The 19,787-nt window shown below is 44.1% G+C and overlaps 7 protein-coding genes across 8 annotated transcripts in view; 3 read left to right on the top strand and 4 right to left on the bottom strand.

Annotated features, from left to right (window-relative positions):
* LOC126558602 (persulfide dioxygenase ETHE1, mitochondrial) overlaps positions 1-19,787 on the bottom strand; it is a 277,195-nt gene that overhangs the window by 70,662 nt on the left and 186,746 nt on the right. The gene's annotated exons all lie outside the window — the stretch shown is intronic.
* LOC126559740 (probable cytochrome P450 28a5) overlaps positions 1-19,787 on the top strand; it is a 149,762-nt gene that overhangs the window by 43,057 nt on the left and 86,918 nt on the right. The window lies entirely within an intron of this gene.
* Positions 1-19,787, bottom strand: part of LOC126559190 (malignant T-cell-amplified sequence 1 homolog) — a 237,956-nt gene that overhangs the window by 36,137 nt on the left and 182,032 nt on the right. Inside the window, exon 1 of one of the 2 annotated variants that reach the window (XM_050215313.1) lies at positions 2,626-2,630. The exons of the other annotated variant lie outside the window; for it this stretch is intronic. The gene's annotated coding sequence lies outside the window, so the exon portion shown is untranslated. Of the gene's footprint in view, positions 1-2,625; positions 2,631-19,787 lie in introns of those variants that run through there. 2 annotated transcript variants of the gene reach the window in all.
* On the bottom strand, positions 4,484-11,369 carry LOC126559667 (ubiquitin carboxyl-terminal hydrolase 20). Its single transcript, XM_050215838.1, has 6 exons — positions 11,241-11,369; positions 8,442-10,696; positions 7,740-8,028; positions 7,328-7,663; positions 5,360-5,999; positions 4,484-5,236 (listed from the first exon to the last, which is right to left on the bottom strand). The coding sequence occupies exons 1-6, from the start codon at positions 11,304-11,306 to the stop codon at positions 4,530-4,532; spliced, it is 4,293 nt and encodes a 1,430-aa protein (XP_050071795.1). The 5' UTR covers positions 11,307-11,369; the 3' UTR covers positions 4,484-4,529.
* The window catches only part of LOC126558902 (uncharacterized), a 63,009-nt gene continuing 48,962 nt past the window's right edge, over positions 5,741-19,787 (top strand). The window contains exon 1 of the mRNA XM_050214987.1: positions 5,741-5,744. The gene's annotated coding sequence lies outside the window, so the exon portion shown is untranslated. The remainder of the gene's footprint in view (positions 5,745-19,787) is intronic.
* LOC126557934 (PHAF1 protein CG7083) lies at positions 13,098-16,839 on the top strand. Its single transcript, XM_050213860.1, has 4 exons — positions 13,098-13,346; positions 14,346-14,428; positions 14,494-15,338; positions 16,374-16,839. Exons 1-4 carry the CDS (start codon positions 13,277-13,279, stop codon positions 16,777-16,779), a joined length of 1,404 nt encoding a protein of 467 aa, XP_050069817.1. The 5' UTR covers positions 13,098-13,276; the 3' UTR covers positions 16,780-16,839.
* LOC126559166 (NADH dehydrogenase [ubiquinone] 1 alpha subcomplex assembly factor 3) lies at positions 18,124-18,793 on the bottom strand. Its single transcript, XM_050215283.1, has 2 exons — positions 18,724-18,793; positions 18,124-18,634 (listed from the first exon to the last, which is right to left on the bottom strand). The coding sequence occupies exons 1-2, from the start codon at positions 18,780-18,782 to the stop codon at positions 18,124-18,126; spliced, it is 570 nt and encodes a 189-aa protein (XP_050071240.1). The 5' UTR covers positions 18,783-18,793.

Here is a 19,787-nt window from a genome sequence, read left to right on the forward strand (position 1 = left end):
ACACGGACAACGAGTTTTGACGATGCTCAAACTCAACAAAGAGTCTGAATGAATGAAACCATTCTCAAACATTAAGCGATCAAATGAGACCAAAGTTTGTCTGAGAAAATGTATAACCGCTTGATTCTCGGAGGTCACCCCCCACAATGCTGTCCACAAATCCGGAAAAAATGTGGAAAATGTGTGGACTATCATCATCCCCAATTTCGCCGCTTATTGTTGAATGGATAGCAAAAGAGAGAATGATTGTGTATCTGTTTCGTCAGAACCTTTTTTTTTTCCTACTTTTGCAACGTACTAATGTGAAGCTGTTTTTTTTTCTTTTTGACAGCTTGCGAATAACATGCATTGCGTTGGAGAGCATGTTTTGATGATGCTCTTTGAACTTTTCAACAGGTGATTAAAATGGCATTTTATCACATAATTTTGGCGATAATAAATAACACCAACATTGGGACGGGTTGTAAAAAGATGTTAATTATTTATTTTTTAAGAGCAATAGTTCTATCCATGGCGGTATTTCATTACTCGAAAGATAAAGTGGAAAAAAGGATCTCTCTTGCCGAAGCTAAATCCAGCAGACAACCGGCGAACTGAGGCAAATAGTAACTTTCTCCAATTGATGAAAAGAAGTATAACTAGCTCCTTTCCGTGCAGTACAAAGTAACGGCAAACTGTCGGTCTACACACACCCCTGGTTTTAGGTCGTTGAACGTCAGCAACGACAGCGGTCCGGACCACTTTTGAGAATAGGCGTGAACGTCGTCTCTCCCAGACAACATACCCGATCGAGCAGACCGGCGGTTGACACAAAAGGTCAGCCGGTGACACACTTCGCAAACGCTTCCCTTGGCTATTGAACGAACCCCTCGGGGTGTCTCAAAATTTTGTGCAAACTCGCGTTAGGATGTGTGTCGGTTGCCGACGAGTGACACAGCCTCGGACAGATTGCCACAAATGAGCGCACGAAGCTGATTTGATCAATTTGACCATGTGCTTTATTAAGCCAGGAACGTTTTAACAAACTTGATCACTTTGAATGGACTCCAAAACAAAAACGACCCAAACCGTTGATTTCAGTGTGGAGGTTTGAATATGGAAGATCAGATCGGTCTAAAATTCATCAAAGTATGAATAGCTTTACATTGCCCTTAGCAACCATGGGTTGGCGAAGGAAATTAAGATATACAAGCATCCCTCAAAATCCCACCTCGCTAGTGAAAGCTAACAGATTGATTGCATGCATACGCATAGCATCATGAAACACGTGAATATTTGAATATTGATTCTCTTCTCGTTTTACCAATTCTCCTCTTAGGACCTTTACACGCCGTGAAGATGTTGTAAAACGAGTTATCTAGCCGGAATGTCACTGTTTACGCGTGTGATTCAGCTCCATCTTGTCTGACCGCATATCGAAGATTTGCTTAAAGTGCGTGTTTAATATAGCCGGTTCCAGCAGGCATGATGAATTGCCCTTCAGCTCCCCACTTGATAGATAATTTGTGCCGACGTAGCCACAAACACACATATACACAGGCAAACATGTGCTTGATAAAAAAGTGGTGCATAAACGCGTCAGGTCTTTCAATATGACTGAATATCATAGCCACCAGTATTCGCCAGCTTTGCTTAAATGATACGTATTTTATTCGCGATGCGTGCACCAGCAACTGGGGAATGGAATATGATGGAGCCACTCACACAATGATGCCACACGTCGGAAACGGTAAATTGACACGGCATGCACGAGCGAACACGTTCTCGACGCAACGAGAACGGCCTCAAACGACCTCGCACCGGGTACCATCCAGAAAGATGTGGAAGAAGTGGCTGTAGGAATAACAATAAGACTACCAGGAGAACCACACACGCACGGGGTGGCACGTCATCCATCTTTTCCCCATTAGATACTGGATAGCGGATCGTGACAATCACTGCGTACCATTTCTAAAGGTGCATACGAAATGGATGTAAAAATTAAACCGGCGTTAAAAGTCTACCTACCTGTTGGCTCGCGTAAGATAACCCCCGCACAGACTGCAACGCACCCAAACCTGCTGCTACAGCACTTCCGAATCAAGCAACCAAGATGGGCTCTAGGTACGTCGACGTCACAAAACAAGCATTTTCACGTTGTAACAAAAAGGGTCCACAATTTGCATTGAATGTTAGGTGGCAAGAAACTGGTACTTGGGGTTGTACAGAGCTCGTGCCGGGGTTTTTTTTTTGTTTTATCGCCGATGGATCTTCTGCAACTGGCAACTGCAAAATACGCACGATCCTCACAAGATGATTCACTTTACAAACTTCACAGACAAGCAGTTCACACAGTTCATCTGCAAACCGGGAAGCAATTAGCAACGCTTTGGCGAGTTTCCGTAACCTCCCTTGGCTTGGCACTGTACGTGTGGTGTGGAAACATGCAACTGCAACCAACCAACAGAACAACTACCACGAAAAGTGCGTACGAGACAAAACTGATGCCACTGCTACGCAAAGCGCACCTCCGACTTGAACGAACGACTGTTTCTGTGTGTGAGGCGCTGGTCTATGGAGAGATGTGGGAACCGTTAACTGTCAAATCGTATGGAGCAAATGTCAGATGGCATTTGTGTTAGTGTGTGCGTGAAAGTTTTTTTTTTGTATTTTCTGCACCTAAAATCGTTTTTTGATACACTTTTTCAGTAAAAACTTTAATGTAAGTTGTACTTAATAAAAGTGTAGCATATAAAAGTCTTTTATATTATTTTCTTTCAATCGAATTTTCCACAACATTTTCAGAAAGTGCACCGTGTACGTGACTTCAACCATGCACGTGGAGCCTGGTGTATCTCCTCTCTGCTCCTATTTCTAGCGTAAAATTAGAACAAAATAAATAATAGGGAAGAAGGAAAGGCGACAAGAATACTAGAAGAAACGAATAACACAGGTGCACAGGTGGACATTTCGAATTGTATAGCCTATCAACGGACAACGCCATTTGTTTCTTCCAGCTTTAAACGCATTTCTTCACTTCCTCATCAGATCAGGTGCTTGATCATTTCGGAACAAAATAACGAATCAAGATTCAGCATCCTATTTTTCTGGTTTTTTTTTCTTTGGAATTGGTAAACTTTGTAGTTTGTAGCTGTTTTATTCATATTCAAGATGTGCACATGGCGGAATTGGAACTGAACCGAAAACACGCTACAGCTGGCTATCGGAAATTGCCTCTAATCCCGCATTAATTATCTTATAGCACGAATGAATTCGTTCGAATCAATTGCTCCTGTCTCACTTAGATCGACTATATCATTTACAACCTAACCGCAACCGTAATAGTTTACAGAAATACCACCATCCCAGAAATGCGTATCACTTCCTAGAGCCCAAAATCACCCGAATGATGTTGTTGAACAGCAGCAGTAGAACGATTGAAACATTTTTCAAAATTATTTTTGTTTTACATCACAAGATTAAATTAATAACAACATCTAAACCGTCAATGTTTCTGTCCCTGTCCCACGCTCTGGCGGCTATTTATCCATTTTTACTCTACTACCAAGCACCGGATTCGAAACGGAATAGAGTTCATTACAGTTTTACCCTTTTACTGAAGAGAAATCCTAGGGATCTAGGCCTAGCGAAGGAAGAAGTGATTTACGGTATTTGTATAATGTGTAATTTACTATTTACTTTACTCGTGTGTGTGTGTGTGTGTGTGTGTGTGTGTGTGTGTGTGTGTGTGTGTGTGTGTGTGTGTGTGTGTGTGTGTGTGTGTGTGTGTGTGTGTGTGTGTGTGTGTGTGTGTGTGTATTATTCTTAACCTGTGCATCACTAATTGCTTTTCGATTGTTTCTATGTTTGCATCTTTTTTGGCTTCACATTTTATCCACACAGAAGTAATTTTCTACGGCCTGTCCGTTTCAATGGCCCCATTTAATTGCCGGTTCATGGTTCCTCTTGGACGAAAAAAGCAGCAAAACAAACGAAACAGTACATCGTAAGGGTAGTTAAGAAACAGACGCTTTTTAATAGTTAACTTATAGCCAAAACGATTGAAAAAAAAAACATTGCACAACCACTATACTTGAAACTTTCTTTTAAACGTAATCCCTTGTCTGCCCTAAAACGTCCGAGAAGATAACACTGTTTTGTTTAAATAAATATCAATATCTAAACAATGAGGCCCTGACTGCTGCTTACTTACTGTTTAAGCAAAAACCTACCCAATCCCACATAGTATAAATCCCACCCATTTTTTGAAGAATAAAATGGTTTATCTATCATTCAATAAGCATCGAGGGCAGTCAACGGGCGAATGAATAAAATGGAATTACTATTCAACAAACTCACACACACAAACAAATCCCAAGGGAACATTCAGTACCCGTTAGACAAAATTAACCGCTGCACAAAAAAAACTGCACAATTACTATGAAACGCAACCATTCTAACAAAGAAATGCAAAATACGACCTTTTTGCCTAATTCCGCCCGCTTCTCGCTTCATCGTAGCGATGGAAAGCGGAAACGACGCAACCGTTCTCATTTCACACCTTCTCCCTCACCACCACCGACGACATGCTCACTAACACCATTCATCGTTACCATCGCCGAACCACCACCATCGTCGGCACCATCCACCCCGTCATTTAACGTCCCGTTTCGTCCACGTCCACCACCACTGTTGCCCGATTTGCGGCCGGCCAACTTTTTCATGTACTTAATCTTTAGCTTCCTCCGGCCGAGTGACATTCCACCGGCAATCTTCTCGGTCATGGAACCGGCCAGTGCGTCCGAACCGTTGCTACCGGCATTCGCCGCATGACGATGGTGTCCCTTGCGAGACGCCATTTTGGCACTGGTAGTAGACGAGGGTAACGAACTGCTGCCAGTTTTACTATCATTGTCATCCTCGTGTAACTCGGCTGCTTCACCATGCCGATTTGTACTGCTGCTGCTATTGGTTCTGTCCGTCGGATCCGTGGTCGGTTGGGATATGGACAGCAATGACGTTAGCTCATCGACAGACATTTTGCTGACATTGCTAGCTAGTGTCGATTGTCCGGAAAAAGTGGGAACAGAGAATGAGTTGGAAATGGAGCGTCCGGCTCCATTTACGCCAGCAGCGGTAGAACCCGAGATCGAGTGAAAGGATAATGATTCTATCCGAGGAAGTGTCGAGTTGGTGTCGATGACGATAGCGTCTTCTGCACCGTTATTGTAGTCATTTGATGAGCTTTGATATTTGCCTAAAAAAAAGTAGCGTTTTGTGTTAGAAATTGATCAAACCATTACCTTGGGATTATAGCTGAGTCGCCGTGCAAATGATTTACCTAATTAGCATTTACTGATTTTCTACTGCTTTTGCTTACCTTCAGGACCAAAGAATCCGTTCGCCTTCATAAAGCTAGCCCGATGTCGTCGATCTTTTTTGGTGCCTATCTCCAGATGCTCCACTCCACGTACAGCGGCACTTACAGCAGCTGTTGCCGTGTTGACACCGACACAATCACCATTCATCATCGGTGCAGGTATTACGTCCGCCGAATGCTTAACGCTTGCAGAATGTTGTTGCTTGCGTTTGAATCCCGTTGGTAGTGATGATTCAGAGGCTTCCGATGATTTTCCGCCACTCTCATGACGGCGCGATGAACCCGTGCCTGTCTTTGTGTGTGTCTTTCGCTTAAAACCATGAGCGAATGATTGCTGCTTTGTGGAGCTATGACTATTCTCACCCGCCAGCTCGTCATTGCTGGTGTCCTCATCATAATACGCATCAGTATCTTCAAATGAAACGCTTTTCTGTGGCCGTGCACTTGACGTTCCTGCTATCGCAGAAGCACTTGCCGCATCCGTATGCTGCTGTGGTTGTGGTGGTGGTAACGACTCACTTATGGTTACTTCGATTGCTGAATCTTGATCCGTTTGCTTGGCAACGGTGGTCGATCGTGCTACAATTTCAGACGCTGAATATCCCTCTTCTGAAACATCCATAGATTCGGAGACCTGTTCCTGAAAGAGGGTACAGAATTGTAAGAAAAACTATCTTTGTTATATTTACTTTGTTTGGGTATATCCTTTGTTTAGCTTGTGGCCTTCCATTCGACAAATTTCCAATCAACATTAGGGGCAGCGTTTTAAGATTCTGCTTTTAAAATGGTAAAAGAATTTTACTAAGCTAAGGTGGATTACAATCAGGTCTCAAGTCAAACTATTCGAGATATCCGAGACAATGTGTCCTTTTATGGTTCAGGGGAGAGGACGTTTCTCAACTAATAGCAATCGGTGTTTTTTTACCAAGTTTTCAGCAGTATACCGGAGGGTTGTCACACGTAAATTAGATAAAAAAGAAACCTTCAGAGAGAATTCTGAATACCTTTCATCAAATCTTCACAAAACGTGAAAAGATTGTCGTAGCAACAAATTCATTACTATAATCGAATGTGGAATCTCAATCAAGCTTGGCAGACTTGTAAGAATAATAATAACCAACATCACACGTCAGATGAAGTCCTTTGCTACCACGAAGGCCTACACGAGGAAGATGACATTGCCTGTCTCCCCTTCAATCTGAATTAATATGATCATCTGACACTCAGACTTTGAATTTCCAGGTACCATCTCCTTGAAGTCAGCACAATTTAGATATTGTTGGATTGAGTGTCTCATGTGTAGTAAATTTTTACCAAATTATCAAACAACAGGTACAACACTGTAAGTTGGAGAAAAACGAGCCAAACACCAAAACAAATGGTGACTTCACTGTCGGCAACAAACACTGTTTTACGTCGATTTGAAAGCGTGTAACAACTCACTTCAAAAGCAGCACAGATACGCTGCAATGACCATCGTTATGAGCATTAAATAGTTATACAGCGAATTATATTCACTTCCAAATTAACATCGGCCTTTATCTTGAGCCTTATTAATGACTCCAGCATGAAGTTTCGTACGCGTTACTGATTTTCTAATTAACTTTATCGATTTGAATTCAATATAAAAGTGCGGATAAAAAGTGCGACGAAGCTCTGTTCAACTCATTACTCCAGTTACATATGAAGTAAATAATGATAAAACAACGATTATTTGGTTAAGCAGTCTATAAGATCCACATCTAAGATCCACCACCAAGGGGATCCGCTGCTGAAACTTGATAGAAAATTCTCCAAAAGGTCTAGGGACGAATGAGACAAAGGTGGGTGATAAATTTTCACCTTCCAACAATAGGAGGAAATGGAAATTCTTCGAATGGAACTAATACATGGGCCTCGTTTCTTAGCTAATTTTAAACTAGCAACACCAATGATCGATAAATACACGACATCCCAATATAAGCATACCTTTGGTTGCTGTTGTTGCTGTTTTGCTTGCTCCTCCTGTTGGGCAGCGGGTGGCTGCTGCTGCGTTACTGGCGGCGGAACCGGATTGCCCTGCAAAACAATTTCCGGACCACCGCCGTAGATACCGTGGAAAAAGTGCCACAGGTTCGCGTTTATCTGCGCATAATCCGAAAATGGACGAACACTTCGCAGTGGCACACTGGTGTCGCCCTGTATGGCAATCGATTTGTTTTGGATTGGTCCAGGATCTTCGTTCGTAAGACCGCGGGCAAACAGTTGCCACTGTCGAAACCAGGCCATGGAAATTGCGTAGATTGTGGTGGGTTTATCGTTGACCTGCAATGGGAAACAATTATCGGAGAAATCGTGGTTAACCACACACATAAGGAGGAGCAGCCAATCTACTACATACCTCGACCATCATAGCGACCATAAAATCGTCATTGTATGCGGTAAATGTTTCCAGCTCGTAATGTTGCCGCCGAGACAGTGTTTCTGCTGCCTTCTTGCATATATGACACGGAAAGATGTGATTGCACACCGGTCCACCACCGAATTTTTTGTACAAAAAGTCCCACAGTGCTTGCGGGAATGGCACGACCAGCTTCGAGAAGTGGGACGCTTTGTTCGGTGGGAAGGCACCATGCGGGCACAGCAGCGTCCAGTTATCGATCGGCCCCGGTTCGGCGAATGTATTGAATCTAAAAAAAGATAAATATAAGGAGAAATTTCGGAAATTAACATCTGGAGTAAAGATGGGGAAAAAAACAAAAGGAAGAACTGTCTGAAACAGTCAGGAATCGTCCGTAATCGTCCCGAATCGTCCCGACCGTCCGGATACGTTTGAAACCGTCCGAAACCGTCCAGAACCGTTCGAATCGAAAGTACCGATGGAACTGTCCGACGTTTCCGCACGCGGTTCCAACGGTTCCGGACGATTCCAACGGTTCCAGACTGTCCCAACGGTTCCGACGATTCCGGGCGGTTCCGAACGGTTCTGGGTCTTTGGAATCGGAACTGGAATCACACGTGCCGGAATCGGATCGGAACCATGAGTGCGTTCCAAAGATCCCATCACTAATTTGGAACTGTTGTTTGCTTGCCGAATACATACCGATGAAGCCAGTTGCGCGACACGTAAAATCGAATGTCGGACGCATGTTCCTGCATCGTCAGCAAATTGCTCGCCTGTGCCCGTACCGTAGCCATCTTCGCGTTATTCTTCCGATAGAACAGCACGTACGCTTCGCAGCTTTGCACATGTTCCGGCGTAACTTGCGTCACAAGCTGATCGTCAAACTCGAACCATTTGCCGGTTGGTTCATGCTTCGCGAAGCTTGTATAGTGTCCTCCTCCAACCGTTCCATGGTGACAGATAACCGCACACAGATCGTACATGGTCACCTCTGATCTACAATCCTTATGCAGATACGGTCTCATATCGAGCCCGTACAGCGGAAAGAGGACCGGGCTAGAAATTTTCGAACTGTACGACAGGTCGTGTCGGAAACGCTTCAAATGCACGCAAAGCATCTCCGGCAGCGCCAGCACACGCGAATACTTTACACCGTTGCGCAGTTTGTTGCACCTTTCGCAGCTGTACATATTGTCACCCTTCAACTCGTCCGCACTAAAAAATGCCGCCATACAGTCGTGCAGCGTAACGGCCGGTCCCCAAAACCACGACCGTACCCAACTCCAGAACGGTGAGTTCCAGAACCACCACAGCCAACTGTCACCGTTCACCGGGTAAACAGCATCCGAGCAGGTAATGCCGCCGCTCGAACTTCCACCACTTCCAGATCCGGATCCTGCACCGCTTGCACCACTACCAACACCGCCACCACCCGCATTGGACGAAACGCTCGAACCCGAACCCGACGAGCCCATGCCTGGGTGTGTTTGGTGCAGCACCGCCAGATGATCTTTCCCCGGTATTGGCAACGAAAGATCTTGGAATGTTTCCTCCCGTGTCGATACACGATCGCACGTAAGACATTGCACCGATGAAAGTAGCTTTCCATCGAATATATCGCTAATGATCGACCGTTGCGGCAATTTTTCCTTTGTGCTGCCACCATCCGACGGGTCACCGCTTCCACCTCCGCCACCCGGGCTCCCGGATGTACCGATAACTACACTTGCCGCGGAAACGGTGCTTGCATTTGAACGATTGTCGCTTCCAACGGGCGATTGATGCCGGACAAAGCTGGACCGAGGGGTTCGAACAGCTGCCGGGACCATTCTTTGGTTTACCGAGCCCGGTACCTCACCGAGCCCGGATCCGGGTGGGCTTGGCGAACGAGATGAAAGTTTGCGGAATCGTTTACTACCGGATAGCTTGGTCGGCGATAGCTGGTCGTCCGAAAGGCTCGAACGTTCCGATACACCACTGTCACACGTTTCATATTCTCCCTCGGATTGTGACGGGGAGGGTGAGGAGCAGGGTGAAGGCCGGCCGTCGGAATGGTCATCAAACTCATCAGTTGGCCCGCGCGATAGTACCACATCCGGTGGAGGAGGAGCCGTCACTTCCTTCAGCTCTTCGTGCAATTGATCCATAAAGCAGCGTAAAAATTCTTGCGTATCGTGCTGCTGATATCCACGGAACATTGGATGCACAATACGGATTCCACACAGAATGCCACTGGGTACGACGTAACGGCGATTTTTACACCACATCTCACGGATTAGTTTGTGATAGTGCTTTGCCAGGCCAGGCTTTGCGACGGACGGGTTTGAACCGCCGAGCAGATCCGTCTCCAGAATAGCACCACAGTCCAAGAAGTATCCGGTCAGTGGGGGACTATTGCTGAGTGCTTGCAGGGCCGCATTCATGTAGCACGTGTTGGCAAGATTTTGTAATCCGACCAACCCGTTCCATTTGCCATGCCGTTCGAAGTCATCCTCCTCGCCGCTACTATCACAGGAATCACCAGTCGTTGTGCCACCCCCACCACTACCGTAGCCAGCAGCATTTCCAGTCGCTATGGCACCCGACACTAGCTTGTCCTCGTGTACGATCAACTTGTCATTGTTAACGGACGAGTAGCGACTCGTTTCGCTCGAATCGTTGCTCACAACCGACGTTCGTCGATGGTGGTGATAGTGGTGATAGTGTTGTTGTTGCTGTTGCTGCTGCTGGTGAGGGTGAGGTTGCTGCTTGGTAATGAACAGTTCGGACTCACATAGATAACACCAGACCCGTTGGGAGGAAAGGTTCATATGGATACAGTGTGTGCGGTTCGATTGGAAGTGAATGGTGCTGTGATCCTTGTACTGTTCCGAGCATCCAATATGGAGACAGTTCTTTTGCAGGCATATCCACAGGTTTGGTCCATTGGTTTCGCAATCCGTACACGATTCATCCTAAAAATAAAAGAAAACAGTAGTGTTTAATGTTTTTCACTTATAAACAAAAACGAGCGAGTCGTTGATGATTATTCCAAATACGGACGGAAAAGAGAATTATCATTCACACAAAAGAAATCGCGCACAACAGTGACTCGCGATTGAACGACGACCATCAAAAGCCACTTTCAGTACAAGAAGCCGATCGTGAATCGTCAAATTAGTAATGCAGGCAGGAAGCACACAGAGCAATCAAGCCTGTTTTACATATTTTTTGTGCTAATCTCCTTAACATGTGACCCTTCAAAGACGAGTTAAGCGCAATACTAGGACAGACAGCGTTAAATCATCAGTCATTTTGATTTGGAACTAGATATGATCGATTTTTTTCAAATACCCCATTCAACCTCTACCGTTTTTTTTTAACCAGCTTGAAACTGGGCATCAGTTTGACCAAAGTAGGACTTGTTCCTTTGTTTATGTCCGCAAATGACAACAAAGCCCAACGTCTGACATATGCCTCTGCGAGTAGATCGGAGTAGTGGGGAGGAACATAACATACCTTTTTCAGCTTGCACAACTCCACCAGCGAGAGCTGCACGATGTTGTGCAGGTGAGCGCATTTCATCGTTGCAGCAGTTTCGGGGCCACGCTGGTCAGCCCTTGCAGTGCTGTTGCCGTACTGAAGACTCTAACTAACTTCTCGCAGGAAACGAAAGATATAATGATTCTCTGGTGCTGCACACCCCGCACCACGTGTAGGATAGATGGACAGCGATTGCGATGATTAGTAGCACCCGTTTTTCCTCCAGACGTTTAAGCTTAGTGGTGCCTTGCGGACTCCGGCCGACTCGGTTCAACGAATGGCTTATGTAATGTAGCTGGTGGTGCTGTTGGTGGTCCTACTACTTTCTTCCGTGCTTCGTGCGAGACTCATGCGAACGCACGTTAGTGCGAAACGAGGGGTTCTGCAGAGAAGGAGGCCTTACGAAACACAACATAACACGGTGCGACATTGATAGAACATTATTCACGATGGACACGGCGCTGGAGTAGTAGTAACGGGGTAGCGGGCACTTGATGGATTTCTGCACTGTACCGATTTGCCACTTCGTTTCGGTCGCTAATCTCACTACACGTCCAGCAGAGGGGGTGGTATTAGCGATGTATACGATGTTGTCTAATTGATCCGATATTATGCTTCGTGGAGTTACCGTGCCAGCGTCCTTACGTATCGCATCAGGATTTAAGTTACTTTGGAAGCGAATTCTGGATCAATACAATTTTACAAATAGTATTTTTTACCCTCAAATCGCTTCTAATCTTGCTGCAAACTGTGCTGTAATTGTAAAATATTGCTTGTCTTTTCCCCTGAGACACAAGATGTTTTTGCTGCGGAATGTGACGTTTTGCACAGCCAATCCTAGCAGGCCGCGATGTTTACGTTGTGTCGACGATCGTCGTTCGTGCCGTCGTCTCCACACACACACAGCACAGAAGCTACGCACGCAAACGATACCAAAAACTTCCACAAGGACACAATGCTCTAGACACTAATCAATGATGTACCATCATCTCATCGATCGATTGTCGATGGATGGGATGACTGCATCTGCACTTTTTTTTGCTGCAAAATGCTTGAAATTTATTGCGCAAACAGACTCCTTCTACTACTACTGTTGTTGCTGCTGTTGCTCTTCAAGGGGGGGAATCTTGTTGAAGCACTTTGGCACGGCACGTTTATGGTTTCATTGCTTTCCCGATGCGTCCCGTAGCGTACGAAAAAGAAAGCTAGAACACATTCACACCAAATACCACAGGGACATGGTGGAGACTTACGCGCTGACCGTGCAGAATTGGTAAATTATGATGAGATACGATTTTACACTGACCCCTTCTGCACCATTTCTTCGATTGACAGTTCGTTCTTGCATGACAGCTCGAAACATCGATGCCCGATGTGCATTTTTGACACACGGTATACTTGCGGGACTGATGATTATTGCAGTTGTGAAAGATAGAATTTTAAAAAATTCAACTTAAGTAGAAAAATTTATCAATGCTTCTTCATGCCTCCTTTTTGTAATTTAAAAGGGTTTGGTCAACAATTTCTGGCTGCCTTAGCATGATTAGACCTGAAGCTAAGAAATCCGTTCAGCGAATAGGAAGTTTTTAAGACGGTTTAGACGCTACAGAAGCAATTCAGATATCCGGACAAAAGTATGAATGACCGATATCTCTAAAGTAACTCATAGCACACTGTTTCCAAAAGGCATGGTAAAAAAATAAAATGAACCCACAAGCAATCCATTTTCGTTGTTAAATATACACCTTGACCACATGCAATTCCAACCGAAAGCCTAAACGTCAAACGGTGATGCTTTCATCGGATTGCCAAAACGGCCCAAACCTTTCCAACCTTATCAGAAACATTGTTTGAGTGTGTAGCGTTAAAAACAAAGAAAACTGCGTAAAAGAGTTACGAAGTGTGAAAAATCCGTTTTACTGTGTTTTCTACGTGCCAGTCGTGAACAGAATAGTGTTTTCCAGTTCTACAATTATTTCTTCTCATTAACGTACTACAGCTCGCAACATACGATGCTCGATCTCGAAGTTACTCCAGAGCGTTCGCTCGGTTCGACCACCGAGAATTGGGAATTTGTTCTCGGTAAGCTCGCCATCTCCCCCCATAGCAAAAGCAACAGAACCAACTGGCAACTGAACCTTGGTGAATGATGAAACACAAATTGCGTGTGTATGTTTTGTACGATTGCAAATGGTGTTAGCGTTGTGTGTGGTTTGATCAGCCGTTTGGAATTATGATCAATTCAATGTTCCCCTTAGCCAAAAAGGGGAGGAAAAGTAATGACCACGGAGAGAAAGAAGAAAAGGGGGTCGCGAAAAAAAAGACAGAACAACTTACGCAGCTTTTGTTGACACAAAAAAGCGTAGTTCATTTTGCAATCCACTCTCTCCTTTTGCCCAGGGTGTGTGACCTTGGAAAGGGAAGGCAGTTCAGCAAATTGAACCTACGACGGTCCCAAAATGGCCAATAGTCGATCATTCGGAACATCAAACGCGCATTTGCTTCGCAGTTTGCAATTTTCCAGCTTTTTTTTACTCCATCCGTATATGCGTTGTCAGTCAGCCAATCCGAGGCGCATTCGATTCCTTTTGTTGTGTGTTGTTTCTTCTTTACTGTTTTTTTTTTCCAACTGGCTGTTGGGTTGGGACAATCTGTGTGTGTGTGTGTGTGTGTGTGTGTGTGTGTGTGTGTGTGTGTGTGTGTGTGTGTGTATGCAACAAAAGCTCTGTGCTACACTGTGTTAAAAGCGCTTCATACGCATCCCCATCAGATGGCAACAGTTGTGTGTGTGGTGGTGAGAACGTGTTTGCTGAATGTGTTGCTATGCTACCAACACTATGACATGCAATCAGCTGACAGTCTGTTTGAGATTGCGTGATGAACACAAGAAGCAAAATAAACAACACAGCTGCGCGATATCGCGTTTGCCGTGTTGTATGGGTGTTTTTTCCCTATTTGTTTCTACAAGATAAGACGGAAACGGAAGTACTTTTTCTACGTTCAGAGGGCGATTTAAAAAAAATTTTTTTTTGCTTATACATTTAATTATTACAAATCTGTGCTGCTGGTTGGTCGTTTCAGGAATGCATTTTTCTCAAGCAGTTGCCATCATACAGTCTCAAGTAGGAATTATAAAGGGCGTACAGGTGCTTTATTCTGATACGGTAAGTGTATTCTCGGAATACCCGATCGTTCACGATGTTAATACGAACCTGATCCTCTCTTCCAGAATCCGCTTAACGTAGACATAATCATAAATATGCCCCAGGATGGTATTCGTCTCATATTTGACCCGGTGCAGCAACGGTTGAAGACGATCGAAGTGTTTAACATGAAGCTGGTCAAGCTAAAGTACTGCTCGATGACGTTCAACTCGCCCGAGGTTGTGCCATCGATCGAAGAGATTGAACATTCATTTGGTGCCACGCATCCGGGCGTGTACGATGCCGCCAAGCAGCTGTTTGCGTTGCACTTCCGCGGCTTAAGCTTCTACTTTCCGGTCGACAGCAAGCTGCAGCCCGGTTACGCGCACGGGCTAGGTTCGCTTCACTTTCCCAGCGGTGCCTCACCGGTCGTTTCGAAAATGGCCATCTATTCGGGCGTGAACGTGATCGATAGCCGTCCACCACCGCTCCCGCTTTCCTGCTACCATCAGCAGCTCTATCTGGAGGCCGCGACAGTGCTGCGCAGTAGTGCGCACGGTACCCGTGGTCTGCGGTTGCAGCTGTACACGGAAGGCTCGATCCGATCGCTGGAACCTAGGAAGCAGTGCCTAACGCGGGAAATTTTGTTCGGCGACAGCTGCCAGGATGTGGCAAGCAATCTTGGTGCACCGTCGCGGGTATTTTTCAAAAGTGAAGATAAAATGAAAATCCATTCCCCGAGCGCCCACCGACGTGTTCAATCGAAGCGGAGTGATTTCTTCTTTAACTACTTTACGCTCGGCATCGACGTGCTGTTCGATGCGCGTACGCACAAAACGAAAAAAATCATTATGCATACGAACTTTCCGGGCCACTACAATTTCAACATGTACCATCGGTGCGAGTTTCAGCTGGAGCTGGCAGCGGACAAGTAAGTGTGGCATAATTAACATCTAACTTAGGGTTTTATTAGTTTCCTAATTGAACGATTTTCTTGCAAATTGATCTACTGTGTTCTGGCTGCCATTTTTTTTGCGGTCTAGAAATTTAAAATCATGATCTTTTTTACACAAAATCGCACGGCAATCGATTACCGAGCATAGTCGTCGAAATGAGCAAAAATGTTCAAATCGTGTTCAGAGAATAATTATATTGACAAAAAAAGTGTATAGTCAAAATACTGTTTGTGTTTTCTAGAATTTACTTTTGTGTTTAAAAAAATTGTCTATATAGGTTTGCAATACTGCTATTATCTTTTTAACGCATATCATGGACCTTACTCCTTAATCATAGTCCATTTTAGCACAACAACGAACCTGACTTAGTTGATGCTTGTTCAAAGAGTAAAGCCACTAAGAATAGCCTTATTTTTATCTGAATGATTTGTCTGATTGAACAGATGTACCAGTCTTTTAGCAATTGTCCATGAAAGGACAAAATATTTTTTGTTTAGTTTCAAAATGTTTGTGTCAAGATTGTATGTTTTAGGAAAAATTTACATAACAAACAAGAGAAATGAGCTCATTCAAATAAGCTTGTAAATTAAAACTGAAACACTTACCGCTTATCTATATGGCGCAATGATTTTCGTATGTCACTTTCAAAACTTCAATTACAATCATTATTCTACGATTCAATATACAACGATTCATACATACTACGTTTCAATTCTTCGGAAGCAGTACAAACATATTGTTAATTAAAATTGTATTAAATTCCCGAAATATTCCGGCATCAACCTTCGTAAAAGGGGTTACGTGATGCTTAAAATTGTTATCGTAGAGCCAAAATTTGCTAAAAATCGTCATAACTTTTCATTAATTATCATAAGTTTTTGATTATTGTAAATCAAAAATGCTGTGAAGGATTTAGCCCCTCGAAACCCCTACGCGGCATGAAATTTGGGGACCCTTACCACGTACAAAATGAAAGAATGCTTTATAATGGACTTTTTCTGTCTTTCTAGGGTCACCGAAGACGCCCCACTGGATGCACCGGTTACGATAACGGCCTACTCCAAGTGGGACACAATAGCGTCCCGTCTAGCACCGGCCGAGCGGCCCGTTGTGCTGCATCGGGTTGGTTCGACCAACACGGCGAACGTGTTCGGTTCGACGTTCAGCTACGGGTACCAGGACATCATTTTCGAGGTAATGCCGAACAATTACATCGCCTCGGTTACGCTCTACCAACCGGCAACCCCTTACCATGTGGCCGATTGGAATACCACGACCATCGCCACCACTACCACGTTCCCAGCCGGTCACAGTAGTAGCTACGGAAGTAGCAGCAGCAGCAGCAGTAGCAGTGGCCGGAACGTACTGCTCCAGGATGCCAAGCCAAACCAGGCCAACATGCGCATTACCGCATGACCGACAAAGACGATGACCGGACGAGGTGGTGAAACAACCGGTGGCAACCACCGGGGAAATTAGACCGGTGTTGTCCATAAGTTTTTCATCACGCTCTCTTCACACACACAGACACACACTTACATCAGCTTTACCAGCATGTTGTTAATCCTCATCACCAAATGCGCCAATCATCCTCCCATCATCATCCCTACAGTATAACTCTCTAAAAAGGAGCTAAACACACATTCACACACACACACACACAAAACGTAAACATAAAAGGCGAATTCAATCGAAAAAAGCACCAATTATATGGGCATAATATTAAATGATATGTATGTTTTAAAACAAATTCCCTTTCTTTTACACAATGGCACAAATGGCAAATTTTCGTCAATCGTACATTAGTATCGTTTGTGCTGGTCCTCTTACTTTTAAGGGTTGTTGTTGTTTTTCGTTAAACCTCCGGGGAAAACTGTGCCGATCGTTTATTTCTTTTCTTAAAATATTCCCAATTCTTTTCTTTTTCTTTTCCAAATACATATACATACATGTGTAATGGTTAGGATACACAAGAAGAAAATGTAATGTGAAGCTTCGAACGGGTTGTCCTCCGTTGCTGGTATTCATTTGCGAGGGTCCTATAGGTCGTGAAGCGTCCATAGGTCTAACACGTAAGAGCGGATCTAGTTGATTACTAATTCCAATTTATCGAATAGCTTTAAGAGCGTTGATGCATAACACAACAAACAAACAACAAAAAAAAAGGTAAAAATTGGATGAAAAAAACATAAGCTAAGGGTGATAAAAGAAAAAGAAGAAAATGCAGAAAAAAAGAGCGGAACTCAACACAAAACAAACATCAACACTAAATGCTACCAAAAATGTACGTAAACAGTGTAAAAAATGTTTCTACTGCAGTGTGTGCTGTACGGACAGATGTAGTATGAGAGCCCGCTTGGCCACCCTTTGCGCTAGCCTGTGAATAGCGATTCTCAATGCAGAGCGGTAACGGTCCTGGCATTCTGCTGTGTTGTGCTACGATCTGTGAGTATCATTCTTTAGAAACGAAAAGAAAAACACCGAACCGCCGGAAAGCGATCATTGTGATTTAAAATATCTTTTTATGTACATGTAAAAAGATACCATAAAAATATTTAAAAAAAAAGAAGAAAGAAAATAAAAAATAAATTGATTGTAAGGAAGGTACAAGTAAATTTGGTTGTTTTACTTTGATTTGTTATGTATAAAAGATGGCATTGAGCAGTAGAAAATAATTGTTCTGCAACAGTGATTTTCTACACTGTAAATTGTAACTATCTTTATTATTATGTACAGAAACTTTTACGATACCGGTAAAACCTATTTGTCGGCCACCTCAAACGATCGACTGACCTGTATCTGTTTGCGCATCAGATCGTCCTCGTTCACGCGTATTGTCATGGGAGGAATCAATGCTGCAGCAACGACGCGATTTTCCGCATTCAGAAAATTGAACGTCGAACAGGCCTGCTCCGTACCGAGCACTTCAACGTTAATCTTGTACCGCTTCATAAAATCAACAATCTTCTTAGAGAATCCGGGCGTTATCGTGTGATCCCCGATTCCCACCACCAGGACATCAATTTTTGGTTCAATCGCACAGAACAAGCTTAGCGATTCGTCGTTTATGTCCTCGTAGCTTTCAACGTTCCACGATAGTACGGTGCGGGAGAAGATAGCCATCGGCCCAATCACTACCATATCATTGTTAAGCCGGAACCCATACTGACTGTACGAGTTGATCATTAGCCCAGCGTCTGCTTCCTTGTTTAGGATCGTCACGGACGTTTTGCCATCACTTTCGTACGTTGACCGGCGTATCAGGGATGTGCTGAGGTAAAAAAGGGGTAAGAGTCCACATTGAAATATTACATAAAAACGGGTCACACTCCCAGAGTTTTGGTCTACAGCACCACTTACCAGATGGTTCTTCGGATCGATTGGTGAGCAATTCTGCCCAGTCCCTGCAGGACGTTCATGATTTTTTCAGAAGTATTTCGCACCAGCACGGCCAAATTGCATTTGCTTGGGAAATGTTTACAAATTGCGGTGGTGTTGGAACTGCCAAACGGAAAGTCCGCGGACAGCTGTTGTCAATTCCGCTACACCTGTCATGGCATTCTTATAATGTTGTTTGTCTTTTATGTAAAATCAATCATTTTTACACCATTTATTGATCTAATGAAATTAGTATTTGGCCTTTGAGTTAAATATCGTTGGGTCCCACTCGAAAAAGCAAAAAAAAAAAACAACCAACAACAATTAAAAATTTCACTTATATTTGACAGCTCGTTTTGACAGCTCTCCTTTCATTTCACCGACAGCCTGCGCATGTATGTGTGCATGCTTGCGTGCCCACAGAGTTTACGCGAAAGCATATAGATGAGGGCATGCGAGCCTGCTGAGCATAGAGAAGTAATTTTTTTGTTTTACTTCACATCTTTCCTGACCGAAATACCGCTTCTCCTTCGGCTAGTTTGTTACGCCGTTCATCGCCCGTGAGTTTTTGGAAAAGGAAAAGGCTCCCCGTGTGGTGTTAGTGAAGCTCTCTAAATAGTCATTGTAGTGCGTTTCGTTGCTGCTTCGTCCAGCTAAAAATGAATGACAAATCGATTCCGAGTGTGTCGTGCGTTGAAGAAGTTGGAAACTAAAAACGGGTGTATTGCCTTCACCAATCGAGCAGTGCTGAGTGAGATGAAATAAGTTAGTGCTGCTGAACTCGGTGGCCTACTGTTGTTTATTTCCGTGTAAAACAGGTGCTCCCATCTGGTAAACGTTCGGAACAGGGCCGAACAATGCGATAAACATTGATTTTATTGCACAATCTACGAAAACGGAAATGGGTGAAAGGACGTGAACACCATGCCAACATGGTCCTTCTTTCATTCACAAAAAAATCACATTGATGGGGCTGCTGTGATGTGTTGGTTTGATGGTGGTGCTCCACAAAACGCCGAACGAACGGTGTTTTCCACTGCTGCCGA

Source organism: Anopheles maculipalpis, chromosome 2RL (assembly GCF_943734695.1).
Source record: "Anopheles maculipalpis chromosome 2RL, idAnoMacuDA_375_x, whole genome shotgun sequence".
NCBI classification, from domain to species: Eukaryota; Metazoa; Arthropoda; class Insecta; order Diptera; family Culicidae; genus Anopheles; species Anopheles maculipalpis.